The 21142-nt window shown below is 39.2% G+C and overlaps 1 protein-coding gene across 4 annotated transcripts in view; it reads right to left on the bottom strand.

The window, feature by feature from the left end:
* Window positions 1–12699: 12699 nt before the first annotated feature.
* Window positions 12700–21142, bottom strand: part of AQP9 (aquaporin 9) — a 47609-nt gene continuing 39166 nt past the window's right edge. For all 4 annotated transcript variants that reach the window (XM_072808812.1, XM_072808811.1, XM_072808813.1 and 1 more), the window contains exons 5-6: window positions 19541–19758; window positions 12700–14642 (exon numbers count right to left, since the gene is read on the bottom strand). In XM_072808812.1, coding sequence (XP_072664913.1) covers window positions 14468–14642; window positions 19541–19758 — 393 coding nt within the window. In that variant the 3' untranslated portion in view covers window positions 12700–14467. The remainder of the gene's footprint in view (window positions 14643–19540; window positions 19759–21142) is intronic.

The raw sequence follows: 21142 nt of genomic DNA, 5'->3' as shown, positions 1-21142 counted from the left end.
TCTTGAATTTTGGGCTGTCCTTTGACCTACATTGGATGCGCAGAAGTGACTGTGCCACAGTTTTGGTCCTAAGCCTTGAGAAAGCCTGACACCTAGCGTCTTTGTGCTCTCGGAAGCTAGACAATGTGTTAAGAAGTCTGGCTGCCCTGCTGGGGAGGAAAGGCCCAGGAGGATAAGATGCCGCATGGAAAACAGAGGAGTCAGCTCTGGAAGTGATGAGGCCATCTTGAATGTTCCTGCCCAACGGCCTCCAGAGTACTTCAGCCCCAGCTGCCAACTGACTGCAACTGCAAGAGTTACTGAGCAAAATCAAGAGAAGAACCACAGGACTGAGACCAATCAACACACAGAATCCTGAGAGATAAGGATAACATTTATTAAGCTACTACGTTCGAATGGTTTCTTTTATGCCAACAGATAACTGAAACAACCCATTCAAAAAATATTTCTAGAACCCAAATTGCTTGTCCAATGCCAAGGGTAGAAGGAATAGTGCCTGTTTAACCTGACACTATTAACACTGTCCTGGACTTATTTTACATTTAACAATCGTATCATCAGATTGAATATGTAGCTAACTATACATCTCTAGCATTTGTCACAGGAAGGCTGTTTGGCTGCTTCTCTCTAAGGTAGTCCTAAAAGGTGTTAGTGACCTAAATAAAAGATTTTATATCTTTTTCCTTGATAATTTTCATCTTGTCTATTGTGACTCATCATTCCAGCTCGATGTGATTTTTGGGAAAGAATTTTTGCACTGTTATCTAAGATAATAATTGTGTCCTCTGCAATTTGACAAACATACCATACATATCTTATTCAAATAATTGTGATAAGATTGTTAAATGGGACCAGGCAAATTCGGAGTCCTTCAGCAGGGCACTGTAACCTCCTCGGGAGTAGGTTTGTTTTACTGACTAAGCAGCACTTTTAGGAAACGATCATTCCAGCTACAAGTCTGTTTGGTCTGTTGTTCACCACGCTGCTTTTCTTCTTCTTCATAATGACAAAGCAGAGCATTTGCCTCCCTTGAACTTTGTGGGTATAATTTTCCAATAAAATGGTTCAAATTTAGTCTGCCATGATTGGCCGTTAATCAAGTCATGTAGGCTCCTAACAAACACCGCTTTATTTTCTACACAGTCAGAAACAATTTGTTTTAGAATTTGGACAGCACAGGTTTAGTGTTAAACACACCTGGGCTGAAAGCCTGGCTATTTTTAATGGTGAACTAAGCCAAGTTATTCAGCTTCTCCGAGCCTCAGTCTCATCTGTAAAATGAGGATAATAACATGTTCTTTAGGGGGTTGATGTGATGATTAAAATGAGATACTCTATGGAAAACTGTTAGTACCATGCTCCTCTTGTAATGCCTCAATGCATGTTGGGTTTCATTATTGTTACCGTTTTATTATTGTAACAGTAAGTTGTTACTCAATCTGTAGTTTCTAAAATTGACCTCTTTTATTTTTCACTTTTCTGAAAATTTGAATAATATATGCCTATCCCTAGTTTTATGGTACCGTGTTGAAGAATATAGCAAAAGTAAAAATAGTGCTTCTATCTGCCATGTGTTAACATTAACCATCTGCCCGAAGCTGTGGGCCTATCCCTTTTCTCTTCCTGCTCAAAACACTAATTAAAGTGTGTCCCTTACCCCTATGCCCAACTCATACCTTTTGTGTTCCTAGCATGTTTCACATGGCTCAACTCACTTGGGGCTCCAACCTCCATCAGACAGAGACCCATTGGGGCCACACTTGCTCCTTCCATCTTTTGTATAGGTCTGTCATCCTGTTATAGGTCTGTGAACCCAGGAGTGGGTTGAACCAGACCTGAAAGTTATTCAGCTCTGCGAGGGTGGGGTAGAAAGCCAGTCAGCACTAAGAAGTCATGAGACCTAGGGTTAGGGAGCAGGACTTGCAGAAGCAAGGGGAACTGGAGTACCAGAGGGAGAAATGAAATAGAATTGTAGTAGCAAGAACCTGGGTACCAAGTCATAGAACTGGGCACGAAGCTGACATAATGAGATACTAGAAAGCACAAAATCCAGGGTTCCTTATCTGGAGCCCCCTAAAACTGATGGTATCGGATCTTCGATCTGAGTTGAATCTGTGAGTAGTGATCGGTGGACCCCAGCAGAGAGCTAAGCGAGCTACTAAGATGTGCTCCAAGAGAATTTCTGCCATTCCTGACACTTGTTTATCCCATCCAGTTCTGCCAGCAGGTTTTGAATTAGGTCCTGGAGAGCCCCCTCTCAGCGACTTCTGAGACGTTTGAAACATGGCCTTATTGTAAGACTAGACATAAACCTATCGAATGCCTTTCTTTCCACAGGATGACAATGTTTGACTACCGCTGAGTACGATCCAGGTCACTGGTGACTCTCTGAGTGCTCAAAATGTCAATTTTATGTTAGAACAGAGCTGATAAGAGTGGAGAGAGGCAGTGATGGGTTACACTTCACAGGGCAGTCATTTTTAATACATTTTAACGACGTAAGGGAATGGTACTGGTTATAATCCTTTGGCTGTTTGTAGCATCAAGGTGCCCTTCAATGTCACTCAAAAGCCATCTAAGACTTTTACCATTTCTTAACCTTATAAAAGAAAAAAAAATACCCCCTTCCTTTTTTTTTTAAGAGTAGAGAAATGATGTCACCTCCCAGAGATAACATGTCTTAATATTTGGAGTGTATTTGAGCTAGCTTCTCTCTGCCCTCCTCTACCCACTTCATCCTTCCTTCTTGTCCTCCTCTTCTCTTTCTCTCCTTAGACCTCAAGGGCAGAGAGTTGTTATTTATGCTTCTCATTCATGGCACATCATCAACATTTGCATGTCCTTGGCTCTGCTTCTATTTTATTTTATTATTTTCCTCCTTCATCTTGAGTCTTTATTCCCAGTTCTCACTCTTGCCACTGGCAGCCATTCTAAGATGCTGTATTTTTGCATTTGCATGCATCATTGAAGAATATATTGTATTTATGTATTTTTATTTGACATAAATGGCACTTGCTATGGGTCTTGTTCTGTTTTTTACTTTTTATTTTTGAACTCAACACTATTTCTATGATTTATTTAGAGTGTGAGATGTCCATCTGGCTCATTGCTGCAAACTGCTGCATGGTGGTTGATAACATACATCCACCACATTTCATTTATCTATTTCCCTAGTCGTACACTTTTAGATTATTTCAAGTAATTATTTAGATTATTTGACATCCTGCTGTCAAAAACACAGTGAACATCCCCATGCATATGTCCCTATGAATCTGATTATCAGAGGTATATGCACAGGAATGAGGCTGTGGGTCATAGGCATACAAATATCTATTTAAAAACTAAATGCTCCCAAGTTGTTCTTAAATGGTCGTGGCAGGGGTGTCTGGCTGGCTCAGTCCATAGAATATGTGACTCTTGATCTTGGGGTTGTGATTTCAAGTCTCATGTTGGGTGTAGAGCTTACTAAAAAAATTTAAAAAATAAATAAAAATAAAATAATCTAAATGGTCTTAACATTCTTTTTATTTGAGAAATGACTTGCATGCTATAAAGTTCACTATTAAGGTGTATGATTCAGTGGTTTTAGACTATTCACAGAGTTGTGCATCAAATCCCAGAAGATTTTCAGCGCCTTCCAAAAGGAGTCTGGTAACTACCAGCAGTCACTCCCTAATTCCTCTTCCTATGTATGGACCATTGCAACCAGGGACTGAAAATCTACTGCCTGACTCTGTAGATTTGCCTGTTCTGAACATTTTGTATACAAAGAACCATACTATATGTGGCCTTTTGTGTCTGGTTTCTCTCACTTAGCAAACTGTCTTCAAGATTTATCCACGTTGTAGCATGTATCAGTACTTCATTCCTTTTAAATTTTTTAACTTAAATTTATGTTAGTTAACATAAGGTATAGTATTGGTTTCAGGAGCAGACTTTAGGGATTCATCACTTACATATAAAACCCAATGCTCATCCCAACAGGTGCCCTCCTTAATGCCTGTCACTCATTTAGCCCAGACCCCCACCCACCCCACTCCAGTAACCTCGTTTGTTCTGTTAACTATAGAATCTCTTATGGTTTGCCCCTCTCTGTTTTTATCTTATTTGATTTTTCCTTCCCTTCTGCTATACTTATCTGTTTTATTTGTTAAGTTCCACATATGGGTGAAATCATATGATATTTGTCTTTCTCTGACTGACTTATTTTGTTAATTTTCTCTAGTATTTTTCTATTTCCTATTTCATTAATTTTTACTCTAATCCTTATTATTTCATTCCTTTTGCTTACTCTTAGGATTTTTTTTTATTCCGATGTAGTTAACATTGCTCTGAGTTCAGCTTTTCTTTTTCGGTGTCTTAAGGTAGAAGATTAGGTTGTTGATTGGAGATATTTCTCTTTTTTTTTTAAGATTTTATTTATTTATTCATGAGAGACTCAGAGAGAGAGAGAGAGAGAGAGTCAGAGACACAGGCATGGGGAGAAGCAGGCTCTATGCAGGGAGCCCGATATGGAACTCGATCCCAGGACTCCAGGATCACACCCTGAGCCGAAGGAAGGCGCTTTAACGGCTGAGCCACCCAGGCATTCCAGATCTTTCTCTTTTAATGTACACATTTATAGCTATAAATCTTCCTCTGAGCACTGCTTTCACTGCATCCCGTAAATTTCCAAATGTTGTGTTTTCATTTTCATTCATCTCAACGTATTTTCTAATTTCCTTTATGATTTCTTCTTTGACCTGTTGATTATTTAATAGTGTGCTGTTTAATTTACATGTATTAGTGAGTTTCTCAAATTTCCTAGTTATTGATTTTTAATTTCATTTTATTATGATCAGAGAACATATTTTGTGTGACTTCAATCCCTTAAATTTATTGCAACTTACTGGCTTACCTATGGTCTGTCCTGAAGAATGTTTCATGTGCACTTGAGGAGAATGCATATTCTGTTGTTTGAAGGAGTGTCTATAGACAGATATCTGTTAGGTCTATCTGGTTTATAGTGTTGTTCCAGATTTTTATTTCGGTGTTGATCTGTCTAGTTGTTCCTCCCATTATTAAATGTGAGGTATTGGTATATGCAACAATTATTGTTGAATTGTCTATTTCTCTCTTCAATTCCCTAAGTTTTTGCTTCATGTATTTTGGAGCTCTATATTTAAGACCATGTATGTTTATACTTCTTATGTCTTCTTGATAGATGGAAACTTTTATCATTTTTAAACGTTCTGTCTCTAGTAACGCTTTTTAATTAAAACCTATTTTCTGATATTAGTATAGACATTCTCTTGATTACTGTTGGCATGGTGTGTATCTTTTTCCATTGTTTTACTTTCAACCTATCTTTGGCTTTCAATCTAAAGTGTGCCTTTGGTAGACAGTATATGACTGGATGATGTTTTCTAATTCATTCTGCCAATCTTCATCTTCTCACATCTCACTCACTCACTCCATTTACATTTAGTGTACTCACTCTATTCACACTAGTGTAATTACTAATAAGGTAGAATTTACATCTGCTATTTTGTTATTTGTTTTCTATATGTCTAATGTCATTTATGTTCTTTTATTCCTCCATTGCTGCCTTCTTATGTGTTAAACATATTTTCTAGTTCACCATTTTAATTATCTCGTTTCTTTTACTATTTTTTGAGTTATTTTCTTAGTGTTTGCCTTCGAAATTACAATAAATTTATTAATTTGTAACAACCTACTTCTGATAAATACCCACTTGACTTCAATATTGTAAAAAACTTAGCTCCTATATAGCTTCGTTCCCTTCCCATTTCATACTACTATCATCATACAAATTACATACTTATACATTATAAAGCTGTCAACAGAGCCTTATAACTATTGTGTTACATAGTTATGTTTTAAAATAGACAATGGGAGGGGCATCTGGGTGGCTCAGTCGGTTAAGTGGCCAACTCTTGATTTTGGCTCAGGTCATGGTCTCAGGATTGTAAGATCGAGCCCCACATTGGGCTCCCTGATCAGTGAAGAGTCTACTGGAGATTCTTTCTCTCCTTCTGCCCTCCCCCTGCCTGTGCTCGCTCTCTCTCTCTCTCTCTAAAAAAATGGATTAATATTTAAAAGAATAAAATAAAATAGATCACAGGGAAAAAATTTACAAACAATAACACATGTATACTGCCTTTTATATTTACCTACATTGTCACCTTTACCAGTCTATTTCTTCATGTCGATTTGGTTACTGTCTAATGTTCTTTAATTTCACCCTGAAAGATTTCCTTTAGCATTTCAAGTAGTGCAGATCTTCTAGTGGCAAACTCTCTCAGTTTTTGTTTATCTGGGTAAGCCTTTACTTTTCCTTCATTCTAAAAATAGTTGCTGGACATAGAATTCTTGGTTGACTGTCTTTTTCTTTTATTACTTTGAATTTACTATCCCACTGATTTATGGCCTCTATAGTTTCTAATGATAAATCAGTTGTTAATATTTTTGAAGATTTCTTGTATTATTTACACACAGTTAACTACACAGATTTTTAAGTGTAAGGTTTGATGAGTTTTGACCTCTCACCCAATCAAAAAATTTAAAGCTTCCATATTTTCAGGAAACTTCCTCTGGCACTTTTATAACCAATATTGCTGTCCACCTCTGAGCCGCTACTACTCTGATTTCTTTTTCCTGTCCTTAAGCTCTATAAAAATGGAAGCAAATGTATTTTTTATGTCTGATTTTTTTTACTTTGCATGTTTTAATGATTTATCCAAGATGTAGCATGTATTAATAGCCTGTAATTTTTTTATTGCTGATTAATGTTTGATTGTAAGAATATAGCACAAATTATATATCCATTTTCCTGTTGATGGACATTAGGATTTTTCCCAGATTAGGGCTATAATGAACAAAGATGCTATGAACATTCTTAACATTCTTATATAAGGTATTTTGGTGAACATATTTTCTGTTTCACTTGGGTAAGTATTAGAGTGAAATGCAGTTATGGGATATATATATGTTTAACTTAATAAAAAACACTTTTATAAAGTAGTACCACTTAGCACTTCCCCTGATAATATATGAGTTCAGCTACTGTTATTTACTGTTGTCCAGTGCATTTTGGAATTAACCATTCTAGTGCCTGTAACTTTATATAATGGTTTTAATTTGAACTTCACTGATATTCTTATTGGCCATTCATATATATTCCTTAATAAAGTGTCTACTTAAGTCCTTGGCTCATTTAAAAAATTGATCTGTTTGTCTTCTTTATTGGGTTGAAGATATTTAGATATTCTGTTAGTTAATAGGTGTTACAAGTATATTTTCCCCAGTCTGTGGCATGCACATTCATTTCCTTTTTTTTTTTTAAGACTTTTATTTATTTGACAGAGAGAAAGAGAGAGAGAGAAAGAACAAGCAAGAGGAGAAGGGAGCTCAGCAGGGAGCCCGATGCAGGGTTCAATCCCAGGACTCTGGCATTATGACCTGAGCCAAAGGCAGACATTTAACTGACTGAGCCACCCAGGTGCCCTGCACATTCATTTTCCTAACGGTGTCTTTTAATGGGTGGAAGTTTTAAATTTTGTAGAAGTCCAATTAATCTATTTTTATTGTTTTATATTCTTTTACTAGATCTTTCCCAATCCTAGTTGTGAATATATCTTCCCATGTTTTTCTCCAGAAGCTTTATAGTTTTAGCTTTTATGCTGAAGCCAATGATCCATCTTGAATTAATTTTTGTGTATTATGTTACTATGAAGTAGGAGTCAAGGTTTCCTCTTTTCTAGTTATTCATTACTATTTTTTGAAACCTGTGTCCTTTCTCTGTAGGATTACACGGGTTCCTTTATTGAAAATCAATTTTCTGCATGAATGTGGATCAAAGTCTGTATTTTCTATTTTGTTTCATTAATCTATTTGCCCCTCCTTATGTTAATGGCATACCATCCATGGCTTTTATAGAAAGGGCTGAAATTAGATAGTGTAAGTCCTCCCACTTTGTTCCTTTTTTCATTTGTTTTGGCTCTTCAAGTTTCTTTTCATTCATGTATACATTTTAGGCTATAAACATTCCTTTTAGAATTGCTTTTGTTGCATCCCACAACTTTTGGTCTATTTCCATTTTCATTTACCTCAGGTATTTTTTGATTTCTGTTTTGATTTCTTCTTTGTCCCACTGGTTGTTAATATGTTGTTTAATCTTCACATAATTTACATTTTCCAGTTTTCTTCATGTAATTAATTTCTAGTTTCATACCATTGGGATCAGAAGATGCTTGACATGATTTCAAACCTCCTAAATTTAAGACTTATTTTGTGGCCTACTATATGATCTATCCTGGAAAATCTTCCATATGCCCTTGAGAAGAATGTATATTCATTGCTTTTGGTTGGAATGGTCTGTGTCTATCTTTTAACTACATCTGGTAGAATGTGTTGTTTAAGGCCAAAGTTTCATTATTGATTTTCTGTCTAGATGATATATCCATTGGTGAAAGTGGGGTATTAAAATTGCCTGTTATTGTATTGGTGTCTATTTCTCCCTTAAAGTCTGTTAATATTTGCTTTAAAAAATATTTGCTTTATATATTTAGGTGCTCCAAAATTGGGTGCATAAATATTTATAAATATTATATCATTTTGTTGGGTTGACATTTTTATTATTATGTAACATCCATCCTTGTCTAATATCAAAGTTTTTGTTTTACTGTCTATTTTGTCTGACATGAGTATGTTTACTCTAGCTTTCTCTTGGTTTCCACTTGCATGCAATATCTTTTTCCATCCTTCACTTTCTGTCTCTGTGTGTTCCTACATCTAAAGTGAGTCACTTATAGGCAGCATATGGATGGGTCCTGTTTTCCTTTTTTGTTTTTAATCCATTCAGCCACTCTATATCATTTAGTGGAGAATTTAGTCCTTTTATACTTAAAGTAATTATTGATAGGTATGTACTTGTTGCCATATTGTTAATTGTTTATTAGCTGTTTTATAGTTCCTTTCTTCTTCTCTTCTTCCTTTGTGGTTTGATGGGTTTTTTTCTTTCCTTCTTATATTCTTTTTATCATTTGTTTTTTTACTATAGGTTTTTTTTTCTTTGTGGTTACCATGAGGCTTACACATAACAGATTATCTGGAACAATATATTTTAAGTTGATAACAACTTATATTTGATTCCATTCTAAAGCTCCAGAAGATACACGTGACCAAGAATTATTACATTATAGAATGTAAGAGAAGAGTTTCTAACCAAATTCTGATTTCCTTACTCCATATTTTCAAACTACAATATATTGTAATAACATTCCTAAAAATGGCTGCTGCTATAGCAGCACCAGTTCATATTTATTGAATACATACCACGGCATGGAATTGTTCTATAAGCTTTACATTGGTTATCTCACTATTATTATACCTACTTAATAGATAAGTAAACTAAGTAACCCGGCTACTGTACTAGAAACTAAAATTCTGAGGAGCCAGGATTTGAACCTAGGGAGTTTGATTCCATAATCCATTCTTTCATTCATCCAATTAATATTTCTCGAGCAGCTACCATGTTCCAGGCACTAGGACAGTAGTGGTGAATAAAACAGCAGTGGTCACTCTACTGAGGCATGGGATTTGCATTCCACTTCTGCCACTCTTTCACTCTGGAACTTGGTGCAAATCATTTAGGCTTCTGAGCCTCAGTTTCCTCACCTTTAAATGAGTATAATAATCTACTCATCCAGCTGTTCTGAGAATTTTATCAGGATACTGAATGTGAACATGCTTTGCAAGACTATACACTAGAATTACATGTTAATAACATATTATAGCATCTCTGGAGCTTATGGTGTCTAGGCCTTCACTGCTTCCTTCTTGGGTCGAGAAGCCCCTTTTTTACTTAGTGTTTGTGATGGAGAAGGAAGGATCAAGATGTGTCTGATTCCCATGGCTGTAGGACTGGCCTCTGGAGTATCCCTCACAACCTCTAGCACTCTCAAGGCTCTCTCAGTCTCCATCCCTTTATTCTTGGGTTCAGTCTGCCCTTCTACCTATTATCTGAGAACCTATGAGCAGGCAGCTGAGAGCCACAGGAAGAGGCTGCATTGTAACTGGGTGCTTGGACACCAGAGGAGGGTGCTAGAGGGAGAAAGTAGGAGGCAGGGCCTATTTATTCATTGAGCATGATGCCTAGAACCCATGAAAATGTTTTAATGTTCTCTAGCATCATATGAGAAAAACAACATATGAACCACTGGTGTCTCAGTGATGTCTCAGTCAGTTAAGCATCTGCCTTTGGCTTAGGTCATGATCTCAGGGTCCTGGGATTGAGTCCTGCACTGGGCTCCCTGCTCAGTGGGGAGCCTGCTTCTCCCTCTATCCCTACCCCCTGCTCTCTTTCAAATAAGTAAATTTTAAAAACAAAACCAAAACAAAACAGAAAAATATGTATGTAATCTATAACCAGCCTGATAACATTAAATAATGTTTAATCATAAAACATTATTTATTTTTAAAGATTCTGCAAAGGAAGGGGCCCACAAAGGCATACATGTCTAAAGTCCACAAATAACACATCTGGAGGGAGACAGAGTCAAACTGTACTTGGGCAGCATCTCTATCCACACACACTTCCCTGGCTTTTCTCTCAGCTCATTCAGCTCATTTATTCATGTTCAGTTCATGTGGAGGCCGTTCTTTCCTCAATACAGAGAGGCTTCTCTAGGTAAGAGCTAGTCCGTTTCTAGCAGCAAGTAAGAGGTTGGAGCTTGGTGGATCAGTCCATCCACCTACCTACCTATCTACCTATTTATCATCTATCTATCTATCTATCTATCTATCTATCTATCTATCTATTTTTATAGAGACTTAGTTAACCCAGTAACTAACCCAGGACTAACATTGTTTCTCTCCATTTGCTGCGATTAGTTAAACATGTCATCTTAGAGAACTTAAATTCGCAGTTTGCAAGTTGATATACAACATCTCTTTGTGGATGATGTTTGGTGGGTTAAGTAGTTCTGCTTCAACCTATCTAATTAATTTATTAAGAAGTCTTTGGAAAATTACCTGAGATTGGAGTACTATGACCTTAGGTAGGTTTTGCCTTTGTATCTCATGCTTTTACAAAAATGTTCATCAACAACTTGTCCCAAGTCCTTTATCAACGATTTTCAAATTGTGTTCTGAAGATCTCCCTCCCAACACATACACACATACAGTTTCTTTGCAGAGACCCCTTAGCATTGGGCTGGGGGCAGATGAGGGTATCACAGGCAGGGTGACTCCTACCCCCTTCCCCACTCTCTTTCTATTAATAGCAGCTTTGGTTTACTAGTGGTTACCACATAAGATCTTATTTGAACAATAGGTTCCATGGCTAAATAAAACTTGTAAACCATTCTTTTTAACTGGAAGTTGTAAATCCTTTTCCATGATGATATTTTTGAGCACTGATGTGTTTTTATATAAGACGTGTGTGTGTATGTTTGTGTGTATGTGTGTAAACAATTTAAAGGAAACAATAATTTATATTTCAAGGATCAGACTTTTAAATGTGACATTTCTACTTCACTTAACCTCTTCAATAGCTGAGTATTAACTCTGGTTTCTACTGGTTAGAAAAGTTCTACAACATTTGACAGGCTTTGAGATCTTTTTTTTTTTTTTTTTTTTTTTTTTTTTTAGGCTTTGAGATCTTAACAGAGTGCAGGAATCATAGGGAAATTCTGTTTTGGGCATTAAAATAAATGCTTCTATTAAGTTTTCTGATTGACAAGGAAGAGAGGAGGGGAGGATGTTACAATTCCAGCTTCTAAAGGATCTATTTTAAAAAATAGGTTATTTGACTCTAATTGACTTCCAATACAGATCATTCAACCACAAAGACATTCTCTGGCAAAAGAACCAGCCACAGGTAAGACCCACTTATAAACTGGGTGAGAGGAAGAATTTGAATGTGAGCACCTCAAACAAGAGTACCTTTTTTTCCATTTAAAAAAAGCCTTCCTGTGGTTGATTTCCATAAGTGTGCATTTCCTCTTCATGATCCCAGTCATTAATCACCAGTTAGTGTTTAATGCACACCTGCATGGATCATGGATTCCACAATCCAACCTGAAAACTCAAATTTTAGGTTGCCTCTTCCTCTAATAATTATAATTGTCTGGCATTTCTGTTTTTGCAGAACTTGATTCAAGACACGGGGTTTCGGTGTCTTCTCTTATTCCTCCCCCTACCTGTTCTCAAATTCAGAATCTTTCAACTTCTGCCTAATTGCCATTTTGGGCTGAATAATTCTTTATTGTGAGGCTGGCATCGAAGGCTGTCCTGTTCTTTGTAGGATGTTCAGCAGCGTCCTGACTTCTCCCTGGATGCTAACAACTGTTCTGTCCCAATTGTGACAACCAGAAATCTCTCCAGACACTGCCAAATATCCCTTTGCGGGAGCAGCAGAATGGAGTGAAAAGGGGGTAAAGTTGCCCCCTATTGGGAATCCTCCCAGAAATCACTTGGGCACCACCAGATGTGGTTCTCAAAGAAATCTTAGATATATTATAATTTAACCAAGTCAATGTTCTCAACCCCAGTCGCACATTTGAATCACTGCAGTATTTACAAATGATTAACGGGGCATGAGTATTTTTTAAAAGCTCCCCAGGAAATCTCAATTTGTAGACAGGGTAAACATGCATATTTAGCGGTCATAATACTCATAAAAACTTAAAAAAAAACTTTAAAAAAGAGCCACCGATTTTATTTCAAATAGGAAATATCCAGGTAGTTTCAGAGCAAGAAAAAAAAATTCCAAGTTGTTAGCTTATAGAACATAGGCCACTGGAGACATTTCACATTTACTTTCTGTTCTGTTATGATCACAAAGCAATTGGGAACCTCGATACCTCTGGGAATGCTGGGCTTTTAAATGCTTTGACTGAAGGTGCATCGCTTGATGTAGAGCAATTTCTCTGGTGCTTGTAACTCTCAGAGACTTGTCACCAAAGTGACATCAATTAGGGAACTTCACAGGGAAGAGCCTGACCAGGGGGAAATCCCCCAAACGTAATGTTTGTGATTCGCAGGGAAGGAGGGGTGAGTGAGACTTAGAAAGAGCAAGGGTGGACTAGGAAGAGAGGCCTTCTGATAATGTTTTCCAACACATGAAAAATATGACCAAATTGCTACCTCTTCCTTTTGTTAGTGTTTCAGTAACAGAGGGAATAAAACCATATGATGAAGGTCTTTATATTTTAGGATCCCAGGACCATTACATCCAGAAGGAGTACACATTCTGGCAGCTGCCAATCCCATGTCTTCTGGACAGCCAAAGAGGGCTAGGTGATATTCTTGGCCAGTTATTGATCTTCTGAAAGGTGTGGGATGCATTAGATGAAGTTCAACTTTCCATGTGACCTTAAGCAACTCACTTAACTTCCTTGAGATTTTGTTTCCATATCTGAAAAAATGGGCAGCATGGCATTTACTTCAGAAAGTCACTACGAGGATTAAATTAGATAATAACCTTGAAAGCGTTTTGTGAATTGTAAGCCCGAAAGGTAACATTATCTTTCCGAGGACCATCTATCCTGAAGATTCCACTAGACCAGGATCCAATGGCTTCCAGTTTTGGTTTCGGGGCATGTGTAGAATAATGGATGAGTGCAGCCATTGGCTCAACTTGTCAAATGTCTCTCCTCAAGTGGACAATTAGGAAAATACATTGGAGTTAAAAATATAGGGTGATGTAATTTTCATGACTGAGGTTACAGTTGTATTTTAGGTTATTATATGCTAAAGACAAGAAAATTAATTGGTGCCCTCTAAAATGCAAAGAGCAAGAGATTTATCTGATAAATGGTTTCCATTAAAAAATTCCATTTGGTTTCCCAAATTTATCTTGTCTCCTGAGGCTTCTGAATGGCACAATGTCCTTCCCCTGTGCTTTCCAGATGTATTCTACTGTTTCCTATATCCCTAGGTTTGAAGAATATCGGTATTTATACAAATATAGTGGCACAACATAACTACAGAGTAAACTCATTAGCTCCCTAATTCATGGACATATTAACTGAAATCACTGTGTTGCCTTCCAATTTAGTCTTGGTTGATACTCAAAACATAATCTTTGTGGAAAAACAAAGCTTTTGTAATGCTATTCTGTACAGGTAATGCAGCTAAGATCATGCAAATAAGTCCATGGTCAAGGTTCTAAGTTACCAGTGCTTGCTTAGTAACAAGGATTCCCATCAAAGGATGAAACAAACAGAGCAGGAGATAAGGCCATTTCAGGGGACAGTCAGTGGTGTCCTGTGGGAAACTGGTGAAGAGGTCAGCATTTGCAAACTTTCACTTGAATGCTTTTACAATTAGGTGCCTCACAACGGCTAGCAGAGAAGATTGGGTGGATTCCATTCTAGTCTTATGAAAACACAGACCCCTGGATGCCATCTTTTCTGAAGAGAACACTAGTTCAGCCGATTGTAAACCCAAACTAAGCACACTACTACATTATCACACTAAGCTCATATTTATCTGGTTTGTCCTCAGATTGTTCCGTCTCGAAGTCTGGATCAGGATTTGGGTGGTGGATTTCAATGACAAGAACATAGATGAGGCCTCCAATGACAGCGCCAACCAAAGGGCCCACTACAGGAATCCACCAGAAGTTATTTCCAGCTCTGAAATCAAACAAGAAATTAGTGATACACCATTTGGATCTTCCTCCTGGCCTTACTAGTTATTCACTAACAAGCCAGTCTTTCTCCTGCTCATGGTTTCCATTTAACTCAGCAAGAGCTAAGTATAAGGACACTCACTGCAGTTTGGCAATCATCATCCTAGATTTTCCATATACCTGATTTCAAATGATTGATTCCATTGTCCTATTAGTACCCGTGAGACAATATGTCCCATTTATTTTTCTTTCAGGAAAGACAGTCCCTGAACCCACTGTCAGAATTGGAGGCATCTAGGGACAGTGCTGGTTGATTATTCAGGAACCGTCTTTCCTCCATTCTTAAATGATGAATCCTGGGGATTACTAATGGAAGGATGTGGAGAGGTTCCTGGGCAGGGCTGGTCTATGAGGGCAATCACACACACAAAACACAAAAAACAGAACAAACCAATCAGGAAATGTTTGTCAATGAATGAATTTAAAAAATGGAAGGTTGATATATGAATTACCTACTAAATATAATTTAATTTCATGCTGATTTTCTAAGGTCACAGCTTAAAGCTACTTTCTGATAAAGGGCTTCCTGCCATGATTCTCTGTCCTTTGCAGAAGTCCTCAATGACAATACATTATACTAAAAGTATAGCTCTGAGAGAAAGCAGGCACCTTCATAAATTGTCACCATCTTCTTTGAAGATAGGAAATCCATTAAAATAACTCCATAGGAAGGAACACAAGGTTCAGAAACAAGCCAAACTATACAATAATCCTATAACATTATTCATGGATTTATACATTTCAGATAAAACTGTTTTAAAGCAGAGGAATGAGAAACACCAATGTTGAGGATAATGGGGAGGAGGCGGTGGGGAAAGGGCAGGAGCTCTCACATACACTTGAGGACTTCACAGTTGGGGATAGGCTCATGGTTGTTCCTTTTTTCATTCTGCTTAATAACACACATATGTTCCAGGTGGCCTTTTGTTTGTATTACAGTATTACGTTTGGATTAGAAAGGATATTAAAGGAAATAAGCCCTGCCCTTGACCTCCATTCTTCCTTCTGCTTGGTGATCCCTTCTACCTGGATCGTCCCTAGGACCCAGAAATCTTGGATCAGGAATGCAGGCTGGAGGGAAGAGCCCTGAGGTTGAGCACAGTAGCCACCAGATGTCGCTCTTACTGCACAGGAGAGAGGACTTGTGCACTTCTCTGCTCTCCCAGGGCCCTTTCCCAAGCCCCCAGGAATCCAGGAGGACTTTCCTATGAGAGGTACATGGACTTTAAAGAGCTAGGAGCCTTCTCTTTGGTAAACACATGAAGCAAGTATAAGCTGTCTCACTTGTCATTTCCTTTCTTTCATCATGATTTCCTGGCGAATCCCACTGTCCTTTAACAGATTAGGGTCCCAGGTATCTGCCAAGACACATGTCCTCCATTAACTGGCCGGACTTTCTTCTGTCTGGGCTGAGCATGTTGTACCAGGGTCACAAGTCATAAGTGGAGGCCCTCACACATGATTTCCTGCCTGGTCAGTCTTCCATGTCCACAGTGTCATATGCATGTGGTGATGTGGGGTGCGCCAGGGAAATGTCCGTGTTACTCACTTATGTACCACCATCATTTATTCCTTTGGGTAAACTATTTAAAATATTAACGATACCCCTGAGATCTTTCATCCATGAAGTCATTAAAACCTTAATGTGAATTACTGGGGAGAGAGTAGATGGAAAACATCCTAATATTTATGGGAAAAGCAAGGGTTAGCCATGGTCTGTTGACTTGTCCTTGTCAGACAGACCCTCTGGTGCCCCCTGCCCCAGTCCCCAGTCATCCTCATTGCCTGCCAGACAGAAGCAAGTGAGGACCAGAGAATTAGGCAGTCTTGGTTTTATCAGAGGCCTTGGGTATAGATCCAAGCTAGGATATCTCCTGAGATGCTTACCAGGGATAGGAGACCTTGAAAGGGAGGGAGATTGGAACTCTCTGGAGATCGCTATCCCTCAAAGGTTTTCTTGGGAATTTTTGAAGATTACCAGCCAGCTAGCTCTTTTCTAACTGGCTTTTGCTCCTCTACTCTCTCCTTTTTTTTTTTTTTTTAAAGATTTTATTTATTTATTCTTAGGGACACAGCTAGAGAGAGAGGCAGAGACACAGGCAGAGGGAGAAGCAGGCACCATGCAAAGAACCCGACGTGGGACTCTATCCCAGGTCTCCAGGATCACGCCCTGGGCTGCAGGCGGCGCTAAACAGCTGCGCCACCGGGGCTGCCCTACTCTCTCCTTTTTAATCTATTGTATGTAGTGATGTAGTTTTAATTTAACTAAATTGGAGTTCTAAGTATGTCAAACTTCTGCTCTACATCCTTTGCTGCTTCCCATAATCTCCAGAATAAGGAGTGGCCCAAATCCAAATTTTTCATTCTGGGAGTCTAGATCCTCCGTGACCTGACAAGATTTGTCCTTTCCAGCCTTCCTCACGTACCCTTCCAGCTAGATTAGATCACTTAGTTATTTTAACATTCTGTCTTTGTATACAGTATCCTCTCTACCTGAAATATCCTCACTGTCCCCCATTCAAGATGTCCAAATACTATAAAATGCCTCTATTTCTACCTCCATAATTCCTAAATTTGGAGCTGTAAACCTCTCAAGTCCTAGAGTCAACAAGTCAAATCTCTTTAATGGCACTTGACAGCTTCAACTTGTGTAAGCGCTTATGCTGACCCCTCTGAAACAGAACGCAAAGGAAGCAGAAGGGCAGCAGGGTTTCATCTCTAGCACAGGGCCTTGAATAGGAGATCAGGTTGCTGCAGGGATGAATAAACCAATGCATGAAAAGAAAAGACCCTGACATGGAGGGACATGGAGCTCATTTGGCAGTGGATGATTCTAGCATTTTTGCCACAGACATGATCTCCTACCATATACTTGACAAAGCCAAGAGAGAATAGGCAAGACTTCTACCTATTTTAGAACATCCCCACTCTTAGAGCTTTGGGTGAGTCATGAAACAGGGCTCAAAGGGTGGCCTTCAAGGCCTCTTTGTTCCAGGGGTCTGTGTGAAGCCAACAGAGGTGACTTGGTCATGGGGGCAGTGGTCTTCTAAAGTGAGGCTCAGGAAGGTGGGATTAATGAAACTCAGATTAATTCTGGGCTCTGGGTTCTGGGAATCTTTCTGACATATGTTTTTCATTTTCCATTGGAAGAATATAAAAGAACCTTCCTAGTTAGGGACATTTTGTTCAACCTTTTCATGTTCTAGTGGCAATCATTCTTGAACTAGAGCTCCTCACCTGTGGCACTCTTAATATTTTTTGGCTGAATAATTCTTTGTTGTGGGGATCTGTACGGGTACTGTAGGACGGTTGGCACTATCCCAGGCCTGTAACTCACTAGATGCCGGTGACAACTTTCATCTCCACCTTCCCCAGTTGTGATAGCCAAAAATGTCTCTAGGCGTTGCCCAATATTTTGAGTGGAAAAAAATCACCTCTGGTTGAGAACCACTGCTCTAGAAAATTCATTGCATTATTAGCTTCTTAAAGACAGGGGATGTTGCTTGGTTTTCTTTGTATCCCTCATCTCTTAGGACATGTTTAACATGTAGTATTTGCCCATCCTTCCATTCTTTTTACTGACTTCTCTTGAGACTCTGTATATGCCAGGCCCTAATCTTGTCACTATGAGTGCAGAGGTGAGGAAGCTGCTAGGTCTCTGACCTCAGGATGCTTACATTGTGGTAGCTCTCAGACCTATCTGTGTTGGTGACCTGACTGGTGTCAGTTATTTCAACAGTTAATTTTTTACACTGGTGAAGGCAACCCAAACTTTCACTGAAATGAGCCATCACATGTGTATGATTACATGTACAGGTAAGCATTTAGGGACACTCAAGTCTTTCCTCACAGCAAATATCAAACTAAAATTTCCTCACACATGTCTTTCCTACTTCTCTTTCTCCATGTTAGCGCCCTGTTCCTTGATGAACCAAAGTGAGTTCCTTTCCCATCGAGAGATGTGATAAGTAGATGAGGACAGACCACTGTGGTTGTATGGGGCAAAAGTGGGAAGGAATTAAATGGGCACAGTTTGTTTTGGAACAGTTGCCAACAGTTGACGTATTTCCTCAACTTGCCTCAACCCCAAGGAGTTGGGCTCCTTACTGACCCAGCACATTCTGAGGTAGAAAGCATGAGGTCTTGCCATTTCCTGTGCAAGAGCTCTCTTTTATGTCTTTTCTGCCGGGGATTTCCTACTCATGACCCAACTCAGCTCTCATTTCTTTGGTGGTGCCTTTCCCAATTTCCCAGGCATAGTTAGTCATCCTCTGATCTATGTTCACTCAGCACTTTGTTTTTGGGGTTGCCAAGGCACTTATTATTGCTCAAGGCTAGTGTTTTAGCTGATTTTGAAATCTCCTTACATAGCACAGTGACCACAGCACAGACAGTGTTTGGTAAAGACTTGCTGAATGAGGGAAGCATAGCATAGTTCACTATCAAGAGCCTTGTAGTAGTATCACAAGATGTAAATTCTAGGCCCAATTTTATCACAAAGTGAATCTGCAGATGAGTTATATGACCAAAATACTCACATAAAACCATCTACCACCTGAGGACTTAGTATTATTATTATACAGGGTAAGCCTGTTGCATTTGAATTTACCCAGAGACTCTCTCTGTCTCTCTCCCTGTGTCCATGTGTGTCTTCCCTACTCCCCTCCCCCACCACACCCCATATCACAAACTGCCAGTGAAACAATCCACACTGATGACCAGAGCATGCACCTGATCTCCAAGCTCCCAAGAGAACTCTCCTGGACCTCTCTAGTTTAATCCCAGCCCTTTCCCATGAGGCGCAGCAGGGATCTTTCTTCCCCCAACACCACTGTTACTTACGTGAAGACCTCAAACCCCCATCCTGCCAAAGCAGTGAAAAGTCTAGGGCTCAGGTCTCGAGCTGGGTTCATGGCACAGCCACTGTTCAGTCCCAAGGAAGAAGAAATGACAATAATCAGGAGACCGATGGCAATGGGCTCTAGGCCTCTGGGGACTCCCAAGTTTCTGGAGTCAAAAATGGCAAAGACAATCATGAGGAGGAACATGGTGGCCACTACCTGGGGAGGGAGAAAATGCATAAGGGGTTTAACCTGTATCCTGCTCCTTTGCCCACCTCAGAATTCACTGCCTCTCGTTAAGAACAAACCTAGTGATAACTAACAGTCACTGGTGAGCACACCGTGCCAGGCTCTCTTCTCATCATGGCAATCCTAGATGTGGGTGCTAGCATTACTCTCATTTACACATTAGCCACTTGTGAGCCACTTGTACTCGCTCAAGGATGTGGACCCAGAGACTTCAGCTCCGGAGACTGTTATCTTCTCTACAACTATCCCAACAAGCTACTATCCTGCTAAATAGAAAGGCAAGCTGCTGGCTGGAAACCTGGTTGAAGACAGTCAGACTGGTGAGAAAAACAAGGTGAGACATCCATGGATAAACGGGCAAAGGAAATGAACAGAAAATTTGTAAGAGGAAAGTAAAATGAAGAAACAAATAAGTGGGGAACATGGATTTGTAATGAAAAAAATGCAAATAGTACTAAAGATTAGGGAAATGATACCTGTTCACTCAAGCTCTTCTAGTAGAATGAAACATGCCACTTTCAAAAGGAATGAAGACACTGTCCTTTTCTTTCTTTCTTTTCTTTCTTTCTTTCTTTCTTTCTTTCTTTCTTTCTTTCTTTCTTTCTTTCTTTCTTTCTTTCTTTCGACTAATTATTTATTTATTCATGAGAGAGGCAGAGACACAGGCAGAGGGAGAAGCAGGCTTCTTGAGAAGAGCCTGATGTGGGACTCGATCCCAGGACCCCAGGATCATGACCTAAGCCAAAGGCAGATGCTTAACCACTGAGCCACCCAGGTGCCCCAACACTGTCCTTTTTGATGCAAGCCAAGGTTTGAGAGAGAAAGCATTCTTTCTCTCTTACCTCTAATGGAAAGGACCTGAACTCACATGAGAAACCTCTAAATGTCCTCCAACAGCTCCTGACTCTGATGCCTCCTTCTTCATTATAAGATAAACTGTGCCTGAATTTATTTTTTTAATAATAAATTTATTTTTTATTGGTGTTCAATTTACCAACATACAGAATAACACCCAGTGCTCATCCCATCAAGTGCCCCCCTCAGTGCCCGTCACCCATTCACCGCCACCCCTGGCCCTCCTCCCCTTCCACCACCCCTAGTTCGTTTCCCAGAGTTGGGGTCTTTATGTTCTATCTCCCTTTCTGATATTTCCCACTCATTTCTTCTCCCTTCCCTTCACAATTAAAAGACCATGAGGATAGATTAAGGGAAATAAATGACAATCTGAGGGAAAAACCTACGTTTAATTGGGGTTCCTGAGGGCGCCGAAAGGGACAGAGGACCGGAATATGTATTTGAACAAATCATAGCTGAAAACTTTCCCAATCAGGGAAGGGAAACAGGCATTCAGATC

Source organism: Canis lupus, chromosome 32 (genome assembly GCF_048164855.1).
Source record: "Canis lupus baileyi chromosome 32, mCanLup2.hap1, whole genome shotgun sequence".
NCBI classification, from domain to species: Eukaryota; Metazoa; Chordata; class Mammalia; order Carnivora; family Canidae; genus Canis; species Canis lupus.
This window is presented reverse-complemented; position numbering and strand designations above follow the sequence as displayed.